The sequence below is a fragment of the Neofelis nebulosa genome, chromosome 3 (assembly GCF_028018385.1).
Source record: "Neofelis nebulosa isolate mNeoNeb1 chromosome 3, mNeoNeb1.pri, whole genome shotgun sequence".
NCBI lineage: Eukaryota > Metazoa > Chordata > Mammalia > Carnivora > Felidae > Neofelis > Neofelis nebulosa.
In genome coordinates, this window is record NC_080784.1 from 78082450 (window position 1) to 78105384 (window position 22935).

General features: G+C 35.0%; 1 protein-coding gene across 6 annotated transcripts in view; it reads left to right on the forward strand.

The window, feature by feature from the left end:
- LRBA (LPS responsive beige-like anchor protein) overlaps positions 1-22935 on the forward strand; it is a 780253-nt gene that overhangs the window by 306783 nt on the left and 450535 nt on the right. For all 6 annotated transcript variants that reach the window (XM_058721178.1, XM_058721180.1, XM_058721181.1 and 3 more), the window contains exon 36: positions 11406-11514. In XM_058721178.1, the coding sequence (XP_058577161.1) occupies positions 11406-11514 (109 nt within the window). The remainder of the gene's footprint in view (positions 1-11405; positions 11515-22935) is intronic.

Genomic DNA, 22935 nt, shown 5'->3' on the forward strand with positions numbered 1-22935 from the left:
GAATTTCGTGCCCTCACAGACATGTGATCAAACACCTCTCCTTTGTCTCAGGCTTCTGTCTGCTTCCTTTACCCGGTCTGTGTCCAAGGTGTCTGCTTGCCAGGTGGCTCCTTCCTCCAGAGTTTTATCTCAGATGGGGCTGTGTTTCAAAACCCCAAACTTCAGAGTTCCTCATATATTGGACCTGCGCTGATTCTCTGGGAGAGGGTCTTGAGCAATGACTGGGTGCCAGCTTGTCTGTGAAAACATTCACAAGATCACATAGTAGCACAGGGTATTGTCTTTCTCCCCATCTAAAATATAGGAAAAGCTTGTCTCCAGTGTTTAGCCTCGCCTTTATCATACAGTAGATGTTGCGTAGATATTTGACAGTGATTCAAAAGACAGAGGGGGATTATATACAAACATGTTAAAAGATCAGAGCAAGTACTCCAAATTCATATTCTTTTTTTTTTTAAATTTTTTTTTCAACGTTTTTTATTTATTTTTGGGACAGAGAGAGACAGAGCATGAACGGGGAAGGGGCAGAGAGAGAGGGAGACACAGAATCGGAAACAGGCTCCAGGCTCTGAGCCATCAGCCCAGAGCCTGACGCGGGGCTCGAACTCACGGACCGCGAGATCGTGACCTGGCTGAAGTCGGACGCTTAACCGACTGCGCCACCCAGGCGCCCCCCAAATTCATATTCTGTTATAGTCTAGATGTGAAATGATTAAAGCTTGATTTTTAGGACATTGGCTGTGAAACAATTAAACCTGGAAATATTATGTAGTGAAATACATTAATTAAACCTGGAAGTATTACATAGGAAATACATTATTTAAAACTGGAAATACTACATAGGAAATACTGACAGTATTTGCTGATTGATTAGGGGCGAAGGTGATAGGGAAGAAGGAGGAGATGAGAATAACTTTGAGGTTGCTTGGTTGGGGACTAGGAGGTTGATGTACCTTTGACTAATCAATTAGTGTTTGAGTGCTATGAGGCAATATATTGATGTTAATTCACGATGTGGTTTTTGGTCTCTAAAGAGAAACTAAGAAGCACAAACCAGTATTTCACGTTTATACTCGTGAAAGCCCTTGCTTTCTCTATCTGCAGAGTCAAAGCAAGTTATTCATTAGCAGATTTTAAACTTGCACTAGGGATTGTTTTTATCGGTAATGCCTGAATGTGTACTGTTTAATAGTATTTGAAAAATACCCTAATAATCTCACTCAAAAATCATAAAAATTGCATTAACATCTACAGTTTGGAGGTAATGGAGAGGGTGTGACAGATTTTGAATCAAATTGTAAATAGTGCGTATGAACTTAAGAGAGAATGTGAAAAGTGGTAGAAGAGCAGAAAGCTTTCTGTTTTCTTTAAGGATCTGTTTTTCTTTCTTTTAATTACTCCTTATTGTAAAACTTCAAAGAACAGAGAAATACAAGGGGGAAAACATACATTCTCCTTTCTAAAGCATGGGGTGGCATACTTTTTTAAAGGGCCATATAGTAAATATTCTAGGCATTGCAGAGCATATGGTCTGCCACTACTACTCAACTTACTGTAGAGTTATGATGTGAGAACAGCTATAGTTAATAAGTGGGCATGGCTTTGTTCCAATAAAACTTTATTAACAAAAACTGTTGGCAGGCAGATTTAGTTCGTGGCCCTGTTTTGATGACTTCATTCTAGATAAATGGCAGTTTGGTGTATTTTCCTTCATATTTTCCCCAAACTCACATTGTACATAATATTTTAATTTTATTTTCTCACTTAACAATATGTTATGGGAAACATTTTGTTGTCAATTCAGAAGAATCTATTCTTATAGGTTTGCATATTTTGGTTCTTTTAGGTTTTCACTTTTGTAAGCAATTTTTTAGTGAAATTCCTTTTACATACAAGTTTTTCTACACTTGTGGGAAAATGTTGATATGGCAGTTTACTAGGAGTGTAATCACTGCTTTGTATCAAAGTCTATGCATATTTTATTGACATTTTGACTAAAATATGGCTATAAAGACATGTACCCTGGTACCTGCTTATAGATATGCCATCGTTGATGACTATTGTTGGGTCTAACTTTTGTAGACAGGTATTGTCTAGGTGCAGTTTATTCACTTCTGCTATTATACTGAAAAAATAATCCTAGCTACCTACCCAACCTTTCTTTCCAGTTCCTTTTTTAAAAAAGTTTATTTAATTTGACAGAAAGAGAGGGCATGTGTGGGTGAGAGTGGGGGAAGGGCAGAGAGAGAGAGTGGGAGGAGAGAGAGAATCTCAAGTTAGCAGCACAGAGCTTCACGCAGGACTTGAGACCCTTGAGACCATGACCTGAACTGAAATCAAGAGTTAGACACTTAACTGAGCCACCCAGGTGCCCCTCCAGTTCCTTTTAAAGAAAGAAGTTTAGAAGACGTATACATAACAAACATGTTCCCAGAAGCATCTCACTTATATGAGATGAATCATTCTGTTAGCATTCATGGTAGGTAAAGTGGTCTTGTGGTAGCATTCATCAGAATGGGTCAATTGTTTATATATCCAAAGTATTTTGCTGGGAGGTTTAGAACTGTGTTATCATTACTAAAGTTCCATATGAGTCATTACATGTAGAGGTCTTAAGTAGCACCGAAGTTAACCATCTCTTAAACTCTTGCTTTCTAATAGCATAGATGAGGTGTTTTTTTTCTTTGTTTGTTTTGTTTTTTTGAGTTTTATTTATTTACTCTGAGAGGGAGAGAGAAAAACATGAGCAGGGGAGGGGCAGTGAAAGGAGAGAGGGAGAATCCTAAACAGGCACCCCGGTGTCAGTGTGGAGCCTGACTTGGGCTCAGACTCCTGAACTGTGAGATAATGACCTGAACCTAAATCAAAAGTCAGATGCTTAACCAACTGAGCCACCCAGGTGCCCCTCATAACATACATGAGTTTTAAAAACTTTTCTTTCTATATAGTATACTTGAGTACTTTTTCATATAATATTCTTTTGTACTTTTGCCCGACATTGTTAGTGAAATTTATTTTGTTATGTATAAAATTAGTTGGTTCTTTCTGATACTGATCTGTATTTTATTATATGAATATTTTATTTAAAAAAAATTTTACTCTTACTGGCATTCTCAGTAGTTGCTATTGTTGGCTATTATAAATAAAATTGCTATAAACGTTTTTTTATATATTTTATGATGATGAGAATCCCTGTTACTTAATTTCCTTGCCAACATTTGAAAATACCATTTTTTAAAAAATATAGCGATTCTGGTGGGATAGCTTATAGTTTTATTTGTATTTCCCTGATGACTGGTAATCTTGAACACCTTTTCATGAATTTACTTGCCTTTTGGAAATCTTTTGTGAAGAGCTTATTCGTGTACTTTGCTCATTTTTAAGAATTATGATTATTGCCTTTTCCTTATTTGTAAGTATTTTTGTATATTTAAGAATATAAGTTCCTTGTGGACTATAAGTATTACAAATGTATTCTCCTTTTCTAAAGTTTGCCTTTTAATTTTCTTAATAGTGGCCTTCATAAGCACAGATCTTTAATTTTAAAGAAGTCCAGTTTTTCAGTATTTTTCTTCATGTTGTATTTTATGGTTTTTCAAGAAATCTTTAAGTAATGAAGATACTATTTTATGTGATCTTATGAAAGCTTCTAGAAGTGTTTAGGATTTGTCTATGACCCTTTTGGAATTCATTTGTTTGTTATGATCTGAGATAGAAGTCATGGTTAGTTTTATGTGATTGATTGATTCAGACCTAATTATTGAAAAATTCCATCTTCTTCCTCCTTATTACAAAAGTAACTCTGTCTTAAATCTGGGTCTGTTTCTGGATATTCTCTTCTGATTCATTGGTCTGTTCATCTGTGTTTGCCCCACTACTACACTGTCTTAATACATCAATATAATAGGTCCTAATATTTGGTGGTATTAGTCTTCTGTTATGATTATGATTATTATTTTCCCTCCTCTTTCCTCCTCCTCTTCAAGAATGTCTCAGCTATTCTTTGTTCTTTACATTTTTGTGTAACTGTTAGAATGAACTTGTCAGATTCTGCAGAAGACCTGCTAGAATTTTGACTGGGATTTGTGTAGCTATACAACTATACAACTATATATGACTTTGTGTAGAATTCATATCTTTACAGTATTGAGCCTTTAACTTTCATGAACATTGCATAGTCCTTTAATTTCTTTAAGTGTTCTTTAACGTCTCTTAGCATTCTTTTTGTTTGTATACACAATTATATCACATTTGGTTAGTTCTTACATCTTTTGATGATTTTTAATGCTTTTCAAAATAGTATTTAAAAATTACTTTGACTTTTGGGTAACTATTAAATAGAGTATAGTTTATTTTTGTATATTTTGTATATCACTTGTAGTGATCTAGATCACTTCAATCTAGTAATCTTTCTGACCTCAGTTATTAATTTTAATTGTTGATATTTTGGAGTTTTTGAAAGAACCAACTTTTTAAGTTTGTTGATTTTCTAAAGTGCATTTTTATTTGATATATTTTTAATTTCTCTTCTTTGTTATTTTATTTTCAATACATTGAATTTTTTGTGATGTGTTTCTCATTTTTTCAGTTTTGTACTTAGGTAATTTATTTTCAGAGTTTCTTCCGTGTTTTGAATTTATTTAGTGTATCAATTTAGTGTATAAATTTATTTAGTGTATACATTTCTCTCCAAGCATTGATTTAGCAAAATCCCACATGTTGTTTGTTTCTTTGTTTGTTTATTTAAATTTACATTCAAATGAGTTAGCATATAGTGCAGTAATGATTTCAGTAGTAGATTCTTAGTGCCCCTTACCCATTTAGACCATCCCCCCTCCCACAACCCCTCCAGTAACCCTCTATTTGTTCTCCATATTTATGAGTCTCTTCTGTTTCGTCCCCCTCCGTTTTTATATTGTTTTTGTTTCCCTTCCCTTATGTTCATCTGTTTTGTCTCTTAAAGTCCTCATATGAGTGAAGTCATATGATTTTTGTCTTTCTCTGACTAATTTCACTTAGCATAATACCCTCCAGTTCCATCCAAGTAGTTGCAAATGGCAAGATTTCATTCTTTTTGATTGCCGAGTAATACTCCTTTGTGTGTGTGTGTATATATATATATATATATATATATATATATATATACACACACACACACATATATATACCACATCTTCTTTACCCATTCATCCATCAATGGACATGTGGGCTCTTTAATACTTTGGCTATTGTTGATAGTGCTGCTATAAACATGGGGGGTGCATGTGTCCCTTCGAAACAGCACACCTGTATCCTGTGGATAAATGCCTAGTAGTTCAATTGCTGGGTCATAGGGTAGTTCTATTTTTAGTTTTTTGAGGAACCTCCATACTGTTTTCCAGAGTGGCTGCACCAGCTTGCATTGCCACCACCAATGCAATAGAGATCCTCTTTCTCCGCATCCTCGCCAACATCTGTTGTTGCCTGAGTTGTTAATGTTAGCCATTCTGACAGGTGTGAGGTGGTATCTCATTGTGGTTTTGATTTGTATTTCCCTGATGATGAGTGATGTTGAGCATGTTTTCACGTGTCAGTTGGCCATCTGGATGTCTTCTTTGGAGAAGTGTCTACTCATGTCTTTTGCTCTTTTCTTCTCTGGATTCTTTGTTTTTTGGGTGTTGAGTTTGATAAGTTCTTTATAGATTTTGGATACTAACCCTTTATCTGATATGTCATTTGCAAATATCTTCTCCCATCCTGTCGGTTGCCTTTTAGTTTTGCTGATTGTTTCCTTTGCTGTGCAGAAACCTTTTATTTTGATGATGTCCCCATAGTTCATTTTTGCTTTTGTTTCCCTTGCCTCTGGAGACGTGTTGAGTAAGAAGTTGCTGCGGCCAAGATCAAAGAGGTTTTTGCCTGCTTTCCTCTCAAGGATTTTGATGGCTTCCTGTCTTACATTGAGGTCTTTCATCCATTTTGAGTTTATTTTTGTGTATGGTGTAAGAAAGTGGTCCAGGTTCAATGTTCTGCATGTCCAGTTTTCCCAGCATCACTTGCTGAAGAGACTATCTTTATTCCATTGGATATTCTTTCCTGCTTTGTCAAAGATTAGTTGGTCATACGTTTGTGGGTCCGTTTCTGGGTTCTCTGTTCTGTTCCATTGATCTGAGTGTCTCTTCTTGTGCCAGTAGCATACTGTCTTGATGATTACAGCTTTGTAGTATAGCTTGAAGTCTGGGATTGTGATGCCTCCTGCTTTGTTTTGTTTTGTTTTTTTCCAGATTGCTTTGGCTGTTTGGGGTCTTTTCTGGTTCCATATAAGTTTTAGGATTGTTCTAGATCTTTGAAGAATGAATGCTGGTGTTATTTTGATAGGTATTGCATGGAATATGTAGATTGCTTTGGATGGTATCGACATTTTAACAATATTTGTTCTTAATCCCACATGTTTTAATTTGTTGTTTTCATTATCTTTTATTTCAAAGTATTTTCTAATTTCCATTGTCATGTTTTCTTTGGTGCATGGGTTATTTAGCAGTGTATTCCTTTGTTTTTCAAATATTGATGGGAAGAAATGTTATCATGTATTGCTGTGTGTCAACAGTATTAGCAGAATTTGGCCTTAAAGCAACAAACATTTATTATCTCATAGTCTGTGTTGGTTAGGACTCTGGGCATGGCTTGTCTGGCCCCTCTGCTTCAGATTCTCTTAAAAGGTTAAGGTATTTTTGGGCTGCAGTCTCAGTTGATATTTGACTGGGGAAGTGTTTTCTTCTAAGTTTATCTGGTTGTTGGCAGGATTGAGTTCTTTGTGAGTTGCTGCGACTGATTTCCAGTTCCTTGCTGATGGTTGTCTGAGGGCTGCACTGAGTTTCTTGCTACATGAGCTACTTCATAGAGTAGCTGTAACATGGCAGAATTCATGAGCTATGCCATCAAGATGAGGAGTCAGTAAGAAGAGTCTGCTAGTAAGATGAAAATTTGAATCATACTTAATATAATAATGGAAATGATATGTCTTCAGTGTTTCCATGTTTTACTGCTTTGAGGCATGCCATAGCTCCTATACAAAATCTAATTGAGAGGATTACATAAGGCTGAAGATATCAGAAAGCTGGGAAAGTTGGAGGCCATCCTAGAGTTTTTGCACAGAATGTTCTATTTTATTTTTTCTAGATTGGTTCTATTGTGTCAGAGAACATACTCTGTATGATTTCTTCCTTTGAAATTCATTATAGATTTCTTTGTCACCCCACATTTTGTCTGTTTGTGTATATGATCCATATTTAAATGATAAGAATATTCATTCTTCATTTAGTGGATGTATGTGAAAAATCTGTCCGTTTCATCAGGGTTTGTAATCACATTGTTAAAATATGGTGTGGCTTTATATCTTTTATAGCTAGTAGTATATCATATTCTTGGGAACATACAAATTTAGAATCTCAAAGTTATGATTTTCTGTCTAGATCATTCATCTTATCATTTGAAGTATCTATTTATCTCTAATAAAATTTCTTAAAGCAATCTTTTTTTTATGTATATTTTTTAAATGTTTATTTTTGAGGGGGGTGGGGAGAGGCTAAGAGAGAGGAGGACATAGGATCTGAAGCTGGCTCTGCATTGACAGCAGAAAGCCCTATGTGTGGCTCATATTCAAGAACCGTAAGGTTGTTAGCTGAGGTCGGACACTCAAGTGATTAACTACCCAGGCACCCCTATCTTTTTCTTATATTAATAAAGATATATAATCTTCTTTCACACTTTTTTTATTATTTATCTTTTCTGAAAAAATGACTTTCAACATTTGTGCAACCTTTTAGTGAAATTGTGTTACAGTTTAATGATATGACATACTTAAAATCTACTTGACAGTAATTGTATCATTAAATCTGCTTTCTATATATTCCTGATGTATTTAGGTTAAAGCTTATCCTCTTATTGTCTGTCCTTTTATTTGCTGTATGTTTTGCATGTTCCTTTTTTCTTTTTTTCCTTTCTTTTGAGCTAAATTTGTTTTTTTCCTATTAGCATATTGGTTGTTAATTATTTTAGATACCTTTAGTGGTTACCTAGATTGAAACATGGATATTAGAGTTGTTAACATCTTAAATAAATTGGTTCTTTCACCAATTCATGGATAATTAAAGAACATTACAACACTAATTCCTTTTAATTTGTCTTGTTTTGAGTGCTATTAAATATTTTAACATAATGGTATTTTTGAATTTTAGAAGTTATTCTGATTGGTGTAAACATTCAGTATTCTTTTTAGATTTATCCATGTTGAGTTTTTCTTTTTTCTTTTTTAAAAATTTTAAAAATGTTTTTATTTATTTTTGAGAGAGAGAGAGAGAGAGAGAGAGAGAGAGAGAGAGAGGGAGCACGCACACAAGAGCATTAGTGGGGAAGGGGCAGAGAGATACAAGGAGACACAGATTCTGAAGCATGCTCCAGGCTCTAAAGTAACTGTGAGATCATGATCTGAGTGGAAGTTGGACATTTAACCAACTAAGCCACCCAAGTGCCCCTGTTTTGTTTTTTACTGCCTTGTGTTACATCCATCTGATATTATTTACCTTCTGTCTGAAAAACAACGTTTAATGTGGGAGTGACCCATTTGTCTAGTGATAATTTCTGTCTGTTTTGCCATTAAATATGCTTATTTTGCTTTTGCATGAGAGGAAACATTTTTTCCCCTATCCTCTTAGGTTCTTTTGTTGAGGGCCTGTGAATCAAACTGACAAAAGACAAATTGATAAGAGAAAAGACGAGTTTTTTTAATTCATGTATGTTGGAGAGAATTCATAGAAAAATGTGACTCAAGAAAGAGGTTATATTACATTTTGAGGTTTTAGGAAGAAGGGCACTTAGGGAAAAACAAATAACTTTTAGGAAAGATAAATGGACCCTTAGGAGATAGGATAGTTTTGTGACAATGTCCTTTTAGGCAATTTCCTATCCACATGCTGACTTTTTAAGTTTCTAGATAATAAGAGTCATTCTTCCCTGGTTGCACAACTTCACAGTCTTCATTGGAAGGATTTGTGACAATTGAATTCTTTTGGTAGTCTGTGCTTCTAGGCAGATGAGGGGAGTTCAGAAAATAGACTCTTCACGTGGTATATTCTAGGTACTTTCACTTTTATTATTAAAAGGTGGTTTCTGGATATGGAATTCTTAGCTGCCATTTTGATTTGGCATCTAAAAGAGGTCATTGCATTCTTATTTGTCTTCCATCAGTCTTCATGCTCTTTTGAAACCAAGTAGGTGTCCTTACCTGTTCTGCTTTTTCTCTCCCTCTGTCTGCTATTAAGATTTTTTTCCTTTGACAATTTTATTATGATACAAATAGATGTAGTACTCTTTGATCCTGTTTGGAGGTTGTAGCACTTCAGTGTATGGCTTAATAGTTTTTTCCCCAGTTTTCTTTTTCTTTCTTTCTTTTTTTTGGTAAGCTATTTATTTATTTTGAAAGAGACAGAGACAGCATAAGTGGGGGAGGGGCAGAGAGAGAGGGAGAGAGAGAATTCCAAGCAGGCTCTGTACTCTCAGCACAGAGTCCGATGTGGGGCTCTAACCCACAAAACTGTGAGATCATAACCTGAGATGAAACCAAGAGTCGGATGCCTGACTGACTAAGCCACCCATGTGCCCCTTCCCTAGTTTTCAAAAAATGTTGCCTAGTATGTCTTCAAATATTGCTCGTTTTGCACTATTTGACTTCTTTCTTTACTCCAGATACACTTATGTTAGACCTTTTTGCCTTGGTCTGTATGTCTGTTATTTATTTTGTCAAGTTTTCATTATTTTTCTTACCATGCTTCTGTTTAGTTGTCATTGACCTATTCTTTGGTTAAGTACTTCTTTGAGTTTAGTAAATTGGTAAATTTGTTCTTAATTTCATGTTTGTTTTGTTCAGTGGTTTAAGTTTCTAGTCTCTACTGGAGTTCTTTTTCTTAGAATCTGTTGTCCTGAACCATAACTATGTTTATTTTGGTGTTTAATTTTTTTACAGTTTTTTTAAATTTACTTTTTAGAGAGAGAGTGAGCAAGCATGAGCACAGGCCAGGGAGGGGCAGAGAGAGAGGGGGAGACACAGAATCTGTAGCAGGCTCCAGAGTCTGAGCTGACAGCACAGAGCCCAATGTGGGGCTCGAACCCACAAACTGTGAAATCATTACCTGAGCTGAAGTCGGACGCTTAGCTGACTGAGCCACCCAGGTGCCCCTATTTTAGTGTTTAGATATGAAATTTTAGTATCTTGATTTTCTGAGTTGACTTCTATTTGTTTTTCCTTCATTTATTGTTGGTTACTTGGTGATTGTTGGAAATTATATTTAAAATGGCAGGGGTAAATATAAGTCTCTAAGTGATAATATCTTCCTCTAGAGATTTCCTTTTGATTTCTGATTAGCAGTTAAATTAGGTACTGATTATGTTAATTTAAGACTGACCTTATTCAAGATGGAGTTTTTTGGGTTTTTTGTTTGTTTGTTTTTTGGGAGAGCACACCTGGGGAGGGCCTGGGGGAGGGGGATAGAGGATCTGAAGTGGGCTCTAGGCTGACAGGCTGACAGCAGTGAGCCTGATATGAGGCTTGAATTCACAAACCATGAGATCATGCCCTGGGTCAAGTCAGGCCCTCAACCAGCTGAGCTACCCAGGTGCCCCAAGGCTGGAGTTTTTCAATCTTTGTGACAGTTTGCCCTATTTCCAGTTTGCCTGGAATTTAGTTCTCATGCATTGGTATTTCTATTTCTTTTTCTCCTCACCTTATGAGATGCTGAAATTTTTGTTTAGCGTTTTGGCTCCCACTTATGTATAAATCAGTATAGTGTTGTTTGAGAGTCTGTTTTAGTGTTTTTAAAGACTGGTCTATTTTCTGTTTCCTATGGTATACTTATGTTCCTTCTGTAAGCCTGGATAATCTACTAGGATCCTTCTGCCTTGACAGGTCATAACATTTAATTTTTGTCTCCGTAGCTCTGTAACACTGATAAATCTGTTTAGCTTCTCTAGTTCCACCTGTGGAAAGTAAATGGTTCAGTGAAAAAAATCATGCTGAATGTCTTCTGTGTGCTTTCTTCTCTAGGATCTTGGCTCCTTACTTTGTGGCTGCCTTGTAAATTCTCCAATACCTTTAAAAAGATTAAAACACAAATTTGATATGGTATTTTTAGTTGTTTTTCTTGTATAGCTACTTGGATAAAAGCTATTCTGCTTTTGCCAGAAGGGTAACTTTTGTTGCTATATACCTTTAATTATTTAGTGTGAAGTAATGGTACTTCATTGGGTATGATGACAGAAGAGGAGTATAAACATTCTTCTCCACATAACAAGATACATCAACTTTGAGCAGTGAACCATCATATGTCTTATGTATGTACACATTTACTTATTTGACAATATTAATCTCTTTATAGGTTGCTTAGTCAAACAATGAAGGATCATCTAGTAAGAGTAGCAAATGAAGCTGAATTTATCCTGAGCAGGCAACGAGCAGAGGATATTCACAGACATGCAGAATTTGAGGTAGGTTAAACATGTGGTTGGTGTGAGCAAATTGCCATTTCTAATGGTAATCATGGGAAACTGCATCGGTAAGATGGTCTAAGCAAACATATATCATCAAAAAATTAAAAATTAATTTTCGAGAGTCTTGGGGGATTCTGGGAAGATACTACAAGTCTCCATAGCCCTCTGGTCTCAACTCCTTTTTCCCCACAAGTTGCTCATGGCAGCTTCTGTGTTTGGTTGACCTCATCTTAACCATGTGAGCAGGTTTTGGCTCTGGTAGTTTTCCAATAAAGTGAATTAGGGAAGGACTTTTGCCCTCTCTGGGCAAGGCAGAGCTAGTTAACCAGAAATGACAACCAAGCAGAAATGAAAACTGCTATGGTGGAGATAAGATCTTCCAGGTTCTAGGGAGAAGCTGAAATGCAGAGGCATGAAGTTTCTTTTACCCTGGAGGTTTGTGACCATGCTGCTCTTTGTAAATGAGGAAATGAACATACAGCTTTCTTTGTGAGTCTTCACAGGGGGAACAAGTGACAGACTCATCGTGAGACCGCTGCTTTTCTTGGCAGTTGCTTCTGAACACATGTAACAAATGTGAATTCATAGAGGAAATTAATGGTGTTGTGGTATATAAATTACCAAAATGTACACCTAAGGTGAAGTAGAAGATTTGGCAAGAACATTTGTTAAGAGTTAGAAAAAAAATTAAAAAGCACCATCTGGGTGTTTTGGAAAGTGTTAAGAGCAGGTAATTCAAATGTTGCTTATATTCTTCTGATGCATTAAAAACAATGCACTCCCACGACATGTTACACAACTGTCACAACATGAAGGAGATACTGGAAAAATAAATTCTAGGAGACCAATTTCATTTAAGAATATGAGTACAAAGTTTTAACTAAAACTTGAACCAACAATTTAACAACATAATGAAAAAATCATGTACTGTGACCAGTTAGAATTTACTTGCGCAATCCAAAGAGTGTTTAATATTAAGATACTTACCTATGAAATAAATTATATCAATAAATTAAATATAGAAAAATCATATGAAGGTATCAATAAATGTAGAAATAAGTATATGATAAATTTTAGCAGCCAACCCTAAGAAAACTCTGAGAAAAAAATATATTTGGTAAAAGTCTGAATATGATAAAGACTTTACTGAACATCATTTTAAATGGTGAAATCATTTTTATTAAAATCAGGAAAAAAAGTGTGATAACTACTATCATCATTATTTACCATTTTTTGATGTTTTGGTGCTAATGCTATGATCCAGGAAAAACTAAGAGATTCTTGAACACTTTTTTATCAGAATCAACAGGGACTTTGGTAAAATTATTGGATATGATAAATATGTAAAAAAATTAGTATCATTTCTTTGATGACTAGTAAGCAGTAGTCACTAAGAATGGAAATCAGTAGTATGATCTGTTTATAGTTAAGATAAAAATAATGTTGGGGTGCCTGGGTGGCTCAGTTGATTGAGCATCCAACTTTGGCTTAGGTCATGATCTCGAGGTTCACGAGTTTGAGCCCCATGTCATGCTCTGTGCTGACAGCTTGGAGCCTGGAGCCTGCTTTGATTCTGTGTTTCCCTCTTTTTCTGCCCCTCCCCCACTCATGCTCTGTCTCTCTCTCTCCCTCAAAAATATAAATAAACATAAAAAAATTTTAAGATAAAAATAATGTTTTGGGTCAGTTTCTATAAGAATGCACATATAACTATTTGAAACAAATATAAAAGCTTAATAGTAAACAAAATGTAAACTACTGGAAAGTCATTCTATGCTGGGTTGTACATGTTGCTGTGTGTGTTTATGTGTGAGAGACAGAGCTAGAGAATCATTCTTTTATTTTGAAATAAATTGATACTAATAGAAAAATTGTAAGAGTAATACAAAAATTCCTGGGGCGCCTGGGTGGCGCAGTCGGTTAAGCGTCCGACTTCAGCCAGGTCACGATCTCGTGGTCCGTGAGTTCGAGCCCCGCGTCAGGCTCTGGGCTGATGGCTCGGAATCTGGAGCCTGTTTCCGATTCTGTGTCTCCCTCTCTCTCTGCCCTTCCCCCGTTCATGCTCTGTCTCTCTCTGTCCCAAAAATAAATAAAAAACGTTGAAAAAAAAATTAAAAAGAAAAATTCCTGTTTACCATTTCCTGGATTCTGTGATGCTTAAAATTGTATTATATTTGCATTTCTCCCACTTTTTCTTTGTTTTTATGAATTTGAGAGGAGGTTGAATTTGTAGTAATCTTCTGTTTCTAATTCCTTCAGTGAGAATTTCCTACGTCCATTCTCTGGTTTAATTCATATAGTTCTGTACATTCTACATAGATATCAAATCAGAAACGTAACATTCGTTATAACACTAATCTACAGATCTTACTCATGTCTTCTCAGTTGTCTCCATAATGTCCTTTATCGTCAAAAGTAGAAAATTTTAGTGACACAAAAATGTCAGTTTTTCTCAAATATGTAAATTCAATACAATATGCATTAGCATACCATTCATCAGGAAAACAGCGGAGTAATTTGGAACTTAAATATCCCTTTAAAAATATCCAAATATCCAATTCATATGGGAAAATAAATGGTTTAACATATCTGTAGGAATTATGAAAAAAGAGTTTTGAACTTGCCTTTTGAGATAAACAGTACTTATTGATACTATAAAAGATAGCATATACAAAAAAATCTCCTCTATGGAATAATGAAAAAAAGGATGAAAGATGACATAGTATATATTTTAGGAAAATATTTGGAAAACTGGAAAAGTGGATCTAAGGCATATGAGAGAATTTTCTAATTAAGACTGTCACTTAGAAAGTATAAAAGTAAGGGGCACTTGGGTTGCTCACTTGGTTAAGCATCTGACTTCAGCTCAGGTCATGATCTCACTGTGAGTTCGAGCCCTGTGTTGGTCTCTGTGCTGACAGCTTAGAGAGCCTGGAGTCTGCTTTGGATTCTGTGTCTCCCTTTCTCTCTGCCCTCCCCCACTCATGCTCTGTCTCTCTCTCTCTCTCTCTCTCTCCCAAAAATAAATTAAAAAAAAAAAAAAAAAAGGAAAGTATAAAAGTGCACATCTATTACTACACATTATATTAAACTGAGGAAAGATGCCAGCAGCATGTGAATACATCATGGAACATGGGAAGAATGATAATATGTTTACTCTATTAATAATTTTTATGAAATGATGAAAGAAAAGTAACCCAGAGACATATACTCAGAGGATTTGAATAGGAATTGCACTGAAGAATGTAAGTAACCAGTAACATATAAAATATTAATTAAAAAAACTTTTAAGGAAATATAAGTTACAGAAATCATGATTTTTCATTTCTCTACACTTAGTAAAAAGTGATAAGTAAATAGAGTGATGTACTGCTGAAGGAGATAGGGGAGATGGGCAGTAGTATTTGTGTATATTTTTAGTGGAAATGCACATTTTAAGTGTTATTATAAGACAGTATAGTATGGTCATATGTATTTTGATAATTACACACACACACACACACACACACAAATACTCATTTACCCAGTAATCCTATTGGGTCAATATATCTTTTGGAAATAAAAGTACTAGTATATAAGGATATACATACTAGGCTGTTTATTGCAGCATCGCATGTAAACTTTAACAAAGTTAAAACTGAGGAAAAAGGGAAAGAAATGTTTCCATAACAACAACAAAAAAGCCACAGTACTTTCTTAAAGAACAGGTCAATAAATTATGAAAAGATTAAATGGTTGATGGCTCATTTTTTAAAAATGAGCTTTATTCATGTCATTGTTTTTTAAATTGCATTTCAATTCACAACCTGTTATGAAAGCTGAGGGCATTCGTCCTCTTATATTTTTTCCATTGTTTTTGTCTTTACCTCCCAATTTTTAAAGTTCTACTTTAATTTTCATATTGTCCAAATATATAACATTCATGTTTTCTAATCAGAATTCCAATATTACTTAAGTGATTGAAAATATTTAAGTGATTTCAATACTCCCCTTTATTAGTCACAATTTCTTAATTACAGGCTCTTTCTTCAGACTCATTTCTTAATTGGCTAGTTTTCATCACTTTTTTTCCCCACAAGGATTCACTTTCTCTGTAAACTGAAAACTTTTTCATGTTTAAGAACATTTGCTTGCTGTCTTTATATTTTATTTTTTAAGTTTATTTATTTATTTTGAGAGAGAGAGGGAGAGACAGAATCCCAAGCAGGCTCCATGCTACGAGAGCCTAATGTGGGTCTAGAACCCACACACTGTGAGATCATGACCTGAGCTAAGATCAAGAGTCACGTGCTCAACCAACTGAGCCTCCCAGGTGTCTTTATATTTGAATGACTTCTTGATGAGTTTTATATTCTTGGTTAACCCTTGCGTTCCTTTAGAACTTTGTAGACATTCCTTCTTTGTCTTCTAGCTTTAAATGTTCTTTCAGAGAAGTTTGAGGCCAGTCTGATATTATCCGTATCAATTATTTCCTTCTCTTCTGTCTGAGATTTCTTTATTTGCCCATGAAATTCCTTTCCTTAACAGCAGTGTGGCTCAATATTGAATACCTATTCATCCAGTCTTCCTAGAATATGGTCTTTTGTTATTATTTGCAAATTTATATTTTTCCTTCAGTTTTTCAAATTAAATGTTTTCTATTTTATTTTTTTCTTTAGCAACGAGATTTATGTTAGATATTTCTTTTTGTGTTTCATGTCAGTTCCTTGTTCTTTTACTTTCTTTGATCTTTCGCCATCAGTAATTAAATTTTTAGTGTTACATATTGTCCTTGATATTTGTAGTTTATTTGTCTGTAATGATAATGTTTTATTCTTTGTTTTATTTTGGTCTTCAGCTTTTCTCTTTATCTTATTCACTTATTTTAACCTTGTGTGTGTTTCAGTTATATTTTTGTTACGTTGTTCATTAGAAGAAAATAATCATGGAGTATGTCCTTTTACTTTTTGTTATATTCTCTTAGGATTCATTGTTATTTGTATAGAATCTTCCAGTTTTATGTAAATATTTTATTATTTAGCTTGTGTTTTTATTCATTGATTGGTGATATATGTTTGCATCACTGCAATGCTTTTAGTTTTCATCTTGTTCATGCTTAGAATGTCTTGCCCAGACAGATATTTAGACAGGTCTAAACCAACAGAATGTCATAATGACTTCTTCCCTTCTGTCCACTGTATGTAATGCTAATTTTTCCCCTCTCTGAGCTACAGTTTGATTTTTGCAATGTGATATTTGCCCAGTATTGTATCACTTACCATAAAGATATGGAGGGAGCTCTTTGAAATAGATTAGGAGGCTTTTTTTTTTTTTAAGTTTATTTGTTTTGGGAGACAGGGTGGGGAAGGGCAGAGAAAGAATCCCAAGCAGTCTTTGTGCCCTTAATGCAGAGTCCTACATGGGGCTCAATCCCATGAACCATGAGATCATGACCTGAGCTGAAACCATGAGATCATGACCTGAGCCAAAATCAAGAGATGGACACTTAACTGACTAAGCCACCCAGGTGTCCTGAGGAGGCTTTTTTAGCACACCCAAGTTTTGCTTTCTTTTGTAAGATTTTACGTATCTTTTGCCAAGTTTGTTCCAGCTTATTAGAAGCTATGGAAAAATCTCATCAGGGAAAAATGTGTTTAGGTTTTGAATCATTATCTATCATTTCAGAGAGTAATCTTGAGTCTCCTTCTGTCCTGGGAAATTAGCGCTACTTTTTGCTTCCTTGCTTCACCTATTTTTGCCCTGTAGGTTTCTCCAGCATCTTCAATTAGAAGATGCAGAGAATGATGGTACCTGCTCAGTTTCTTTGTCTCCATATATGAAGACACTAAAAAAAATTCTTGGAATTTTGTCAACTTAACATTATTGCTTTCAGCACATGAGACATGGTTAAGAACTAAACTTTGCTGCACCCTTAGTTCTAGTTCCAATATGTTTATTATGTTCATGGCAACCAATTATTTAATGTTTGGTGCTTTATGTTACGTTTCTTTTGTTGTTTAGTTATTTTAATTAATTTTTTTTGTTCAAAAAAATTTCTTTGTTTGCTAATATTTTAAGAATTGAAATTTTTTTCAATTCTTTTCAATTAAGAATTGAAAAGAAAAAAAATTAATTGCCTATTCAACCTACCATCCTAACCTGGAACTTATCTCTTAATGTCCTTTCTAATTGCTTATGGAGAAGTTACTTTGTAACTCTGGGTTGAGCTTGTAGTTCATTCTTTTAATTCTTTGTTGTTGTTGTTGTTGTTGTTGTTGTTGTTTGAATTGTTGATGATGGTGGTGGTGTTATATGTGTTCTTATGTGCATGAATGAGAGAGAATGAGGAAGGAGAAAACATACGGAATTGAAAAGAGTAAAAATACTTATAAAACATTGTGCTTTGCAAAAGATTAAACTGATTTGATGCAGTGTGTGTGTCCATGCTTGTGTGTATGCCCACAGTTCAGATGAAGGATAATGGTGACAAGAGTAGCTAATACTGCCTGAGTCCTTAAGTTGTGTGATGGGTGCTTTGTAAGTTTTAACTAATTTAATCCTTACAGTAAAGCCCTGAGGTAGAACTATGATATCTCATTTTATGAATGAGGAAACAGCATAAAAGAAGATAACCCAGAAGATAACCCAGAGTTAAAAGTAGAATCCAGATATAGGTAATTTATCTCTTAATCTGAAATCTATGTATTTGGTTCACATTATAGAATGTGTAAATAGAATTTAATCTTTGGCAAACACAGCAGCTTTATTCTGAGCTATTTAGTTTTATGTTTTCTCTAGTAGTTTTTTATTTTAATCTTTATCATCTTGCTCTGAAATTTGCTGTATTATATGGTAATATTTTAAAGCATGACAATAAAACACCTAAATAAAAACAAGTATTTCTTAACAAATTTTATCATTACTTAAATTTTAATAGAGAATATGTATATATTTGTTCACCTGTTCTATGTGAGATTCAGTTTTAAGATACCAAAGATGTATTTTTTACATACTAGCCTTTACTTCAATAGAAAAATAATTCCCATTTTTTATACCATAAAAACCCTGATTAATTGAGACGTACTCATGTTTGATATATTTCTAACTGTATTGATCTTAACTCTTAAATAATGCTCTACAAGATGCATATTTTGTCCTAGACCACTTATATTCTAATGGCTGAACTTTATCTCATAAAGTTACTTTCTCATGCAACAAAGAGATATTGTCATGTATTTATATACCATTTATGATTGTAAAAACAGCTGACTTGTTTCATTTATTATCAGGGTATTGGTGACAGTGTAGATCTGAAATATACGTCTTTAGTTCATTGTGTGATTATCATTTGAGTGGGATATCCTTGACATCTGATTTTGATTTAGGTAGATGTTCCTTGAGTGTCATGGCATCATTGATTAGGGGTACATCTTAGCTTTATTTTTTAATTTTATAGTTGTGGAGGAATGTTTATTAAAAATCATTTTGTGCAGGGGAGCCTGGGTGGCTCAGTCGGTTGGGCGTCCGACTTCGGCTCAGGTAACGATCTCGTGGTCCGTGGGTTCGAGCCCCGCGTCGGGCTCTGGGCTGATGGCTCGGAGCCTGCTTCTGATTCTGTGTCTCCCTCTCTCTCTGCCCCTCCCCCGTTCATGCTCTGTCTCTCTCTGTCTCAAAAAAAAAAAAAAAGTTAAAAAAAATTGTTTTGTGCAAAACATTAGACCCCGTTTTGTAAATATGATTGGTATATGTATTAGGTGTACAGTTTGCACCATTTTTATTAAAAAAATTATCTTTCAAAGTTTAGTTTATTCAAATTCATAACATATCTGGAAAACTTGATCAAGATTGTTATATAACAATTTAATTTTTAAGACTCTTTGTAAGTTAAAATCCACTTCAAGTAAGAATTTCTTAATGTCCTTTTGACTGATGTTGCTTTGAGTTTCATCTACTGTACAGAACTCACTTCTTATTAGCTTCAGTGAAACTGCAAACTAGTGGCCAATAAGCTAATTTGAAGTGTTAAAAACAAATGTTTTTATGAAAAATATCCCATGATAAGGCTTGATTAATTCTTTATATAGAGATCTGTATATTTTTCTTTTAGATGAAAGATTTAAATATATTTTCACATTAGCAAAAATTTTTTTAATAAAAGAGAACTTTTTTTTGCCAGTTCAGCATTTTAAATTAAAAAAAAAATTTCATGTATATTTACTTTTTTTTCTTTAATTTTTAAAAATTTATATCCAAGTTAGCATATAGTGCAGTGATGATTTCAGGAGTTTATTCCTAATGCCCCTCACCCATTTAGCCCATCTCCCCTCCCACCATCCCTCCAGTAACCCTCTATTTGTTCTCCATATTTATGAGTCTCTTATGTTTTGTCCCCTTCCCTTTTTTTATATTATTTTTGCTTCTCTTCCCTTATGTTCATCTGTTTTGTCTCTTAAAGTCCTCATATGAGTGAAGTCATATGATTTTTGTCTTCCTCTAATTTCACTTAGCATAATACCCTCTAGTTCCATCCACATAGTTGCAAATGGCAAGGTTTCATTCTATTTGATGCCAAGTAATATTCCATTGTATAGATATACCACCTCTTTTTCATCCATTCATCCATCGATGGACATGTGGGCTCTTTAATACTTTGGCTATTGTTGATAGTGCTGCTATAAACATGAGGGTGCATGTACCCCTTCGAAACAGCACACCTGTATCCCTTGGATAAATGCCTAGTAGTGCAATTGTTGGGTCGTAGGGTAGTTCTATTTTTAGTTTTTTGAGGAACCTCCATACTGTTTTCCAGAGTGGCTGCACCATCTTGCATTCCTACCACCAATGCAATAGAGATCCTGTTTCTCCGCATCCTCGCCAACATCTGTTGTTGCCTGAGTTGTTAGCCATTCTGACAGGTGTGAGGTGGTATCTCATTGTGGTTTTGATTTGTATTTCCCTGATGATGAGTGATGTTGAGCATGTTTTCATGTGTCAGTTGGCCATCTGGATGTCTTCTTTGGTGAAGTGTCTATTCATGTCTTTTGCTCTTTTCTTCACTGGATTCTTTGTTTTTTGGGTGTTGAGTTTGATAAGTTCTTTATAGATTTTGGATACTAACCCTTTATCTGATATGTCATTTGCAAATATCTTCTCCCATTCTGTCAGTTGCCTTTTAGTTTTGTTGATTGTTTCCTTTGCTGTGCAGAAGCCTTTTATTTTGATGATGTCCCCATAGTTCATTTTTGCTTTGGTTTCCCTGGCCTCCAGAGATGTGTTGAGTAAGAAGTTGCTGCAGCCAAGGTCAGAGAGGTTTTTGGTTGCTTTCCTCTCAAGGATTTTGATGGCTTCCTGTCTTACATTGAGGTCTTTTATGATTTTGAGTTTATTTTTGTGTATGGTGTAAGAAAGTGGTTCAGGTTCATTCTTCTCGCATTTCGCTGTCCAGTGTTCCCAGCATCACTTGCTGAAGAGACTATCTTTATTCCATTGGATGTTCTTTCCTGCTTTGCCAAAGACTAGTTGGCCGTATGTTTGTGGGTCCACTTCTGAGTTCTCTCTTCCGTTCCATTGATCTGAGTGTCTGTTTTTGTGCCAGTACCATACTGCCTTAATGATTACAACTTTGTAATACAGCTTGAAGTCTGGGATTCTGATGCCTCCAGCTTCAGTTTCTCTTTCATGATTGCTTTGGCTATTGGGGTCTTTTCTGGTTCCAAACAAATTTTAGGATTGTTTGTTCTAGCTCTGTGAAGGAAGATGGTGTTAATTTGATAGGTATTGCACTGAATATGTAGATTGCTTTGGGTAGTATTGACATTTTAACAATATTTGTTCTTCCTATCCAGGAGTATGGAATATTTTTCCATGTTTTTTGTGTCTTCTTCAGTTTCTTTCATAAGCTTTCTCTATAGTTTGGATAGATTTTTCACCTCTTTGGTTAGATTTATTCCTAGGTATTTTATAGTTTTTGGTGCAGTTGTAAATGGGACCGATTCCTTGATTTCACTTTCTGTTGCTTCATTGTTGGTGTATACGAATGCAATCGATTTCTGTGCATTGATTTTATGTCCTGCAACTTTGCTGAATTCATAGATCAGTGCTAGCAGTTTTTTGGTGGAATCTTTTGGGTTTTCTGTATAAAGTATTATGTCATCTGCGGAGAGTGAAAGTTTGACCTCCTCCTGGCCAATTTGGATGCCTTTTATTCCTTTGTGTTGTCTGATTGCTGAGGCAAAGACTTCAATTCTATGTTGAATAACAGTGGTGAGAGTGGACATCCCTGTCTTGTTCCTGACCTAGGGGGAAAGCTCTCAGTTTTTCTCCCTTGAGGATGATATTGGCGTTGGGTTGTTCTTATATGTCTTTTATGATCTCGAGGTATGATCCTTCTATCTCTACTTTCTTGAGGGTTTTTATCAAGAAAAGATGCTATGTTTTGTCAAATGCTTTTTCTGCATCTATTGAGAGGATCATGTAGTTCTTGTCCTTTCTTTTATTGATGTGATGAATCACATTGATTGTTTTGTGAATATTGAACCAGCCCTTCATCCCAGATATAAATCCCATTTGGTCGTGGTGAATAATTTTTTTAATGTATTGTTGGATCCGGTTGGCTAATGTCTTTTGATGATTTCATGTATATCTACTTTTGACAGAGGGAGAGAAAGCACGAGCATGATAGCGGCAGAGAGAGAGGGAGGCAGAGGATCCAAAGCAGGCTCTGTGCTTACAGCAGAGAGACTGATTTGGGGCTCAAAGTCACAAAACTGTGAGATCATGACCTGTGCTGTCGGGCACTCAACTGAGCCATCCAGTACTTCAAAATGTTTAAAAATTGAGAAACCCTTATATAGTACCATATATTTATCTAAGCCTATACCAAGAATAAAGTAGGTTTTTATAGTAATCTTTTGAGGTACTTTATACAGATAAGGAAACCTGAAGCGCAGACAGGTAAGGTGATTTGTTCTAGGTCATACAGCTAGTAAGTGGTAAAGCTAGGATTTGAATTCATGTAATCTAAAAGAAAGTTATGACTATGTTATTTTGTGGCCTAACACCATCTATTAGGTGATTTAACATACATTTTCTCATTTTGGCACCACAACAGATCTGTTAACTATGTAGGACGGATTGAGCGAATGGGATTTGGTGTTGGTCACATAGCTAGGAAACTGATGGTTTTGAACCAGAACCCAGGTCTCATAACAGGGTAACCTGTGTCTTCATATCCTTATGGCATCATGAAGTTTTTGCTGTTAAAATAATACATTATTTAACATATACTTGGCAGTTCTGAAAGTATAGGAAACATAATTAAAATGTAATAATAGAGACTTAAACTACCGGTTTTAAGGTTAATTTTCATGAATTATCCTACTTACCTTTTCAGTATTTGAATTTTTGGGATTAATGTCATTTATTTTATTTAAAATAAAT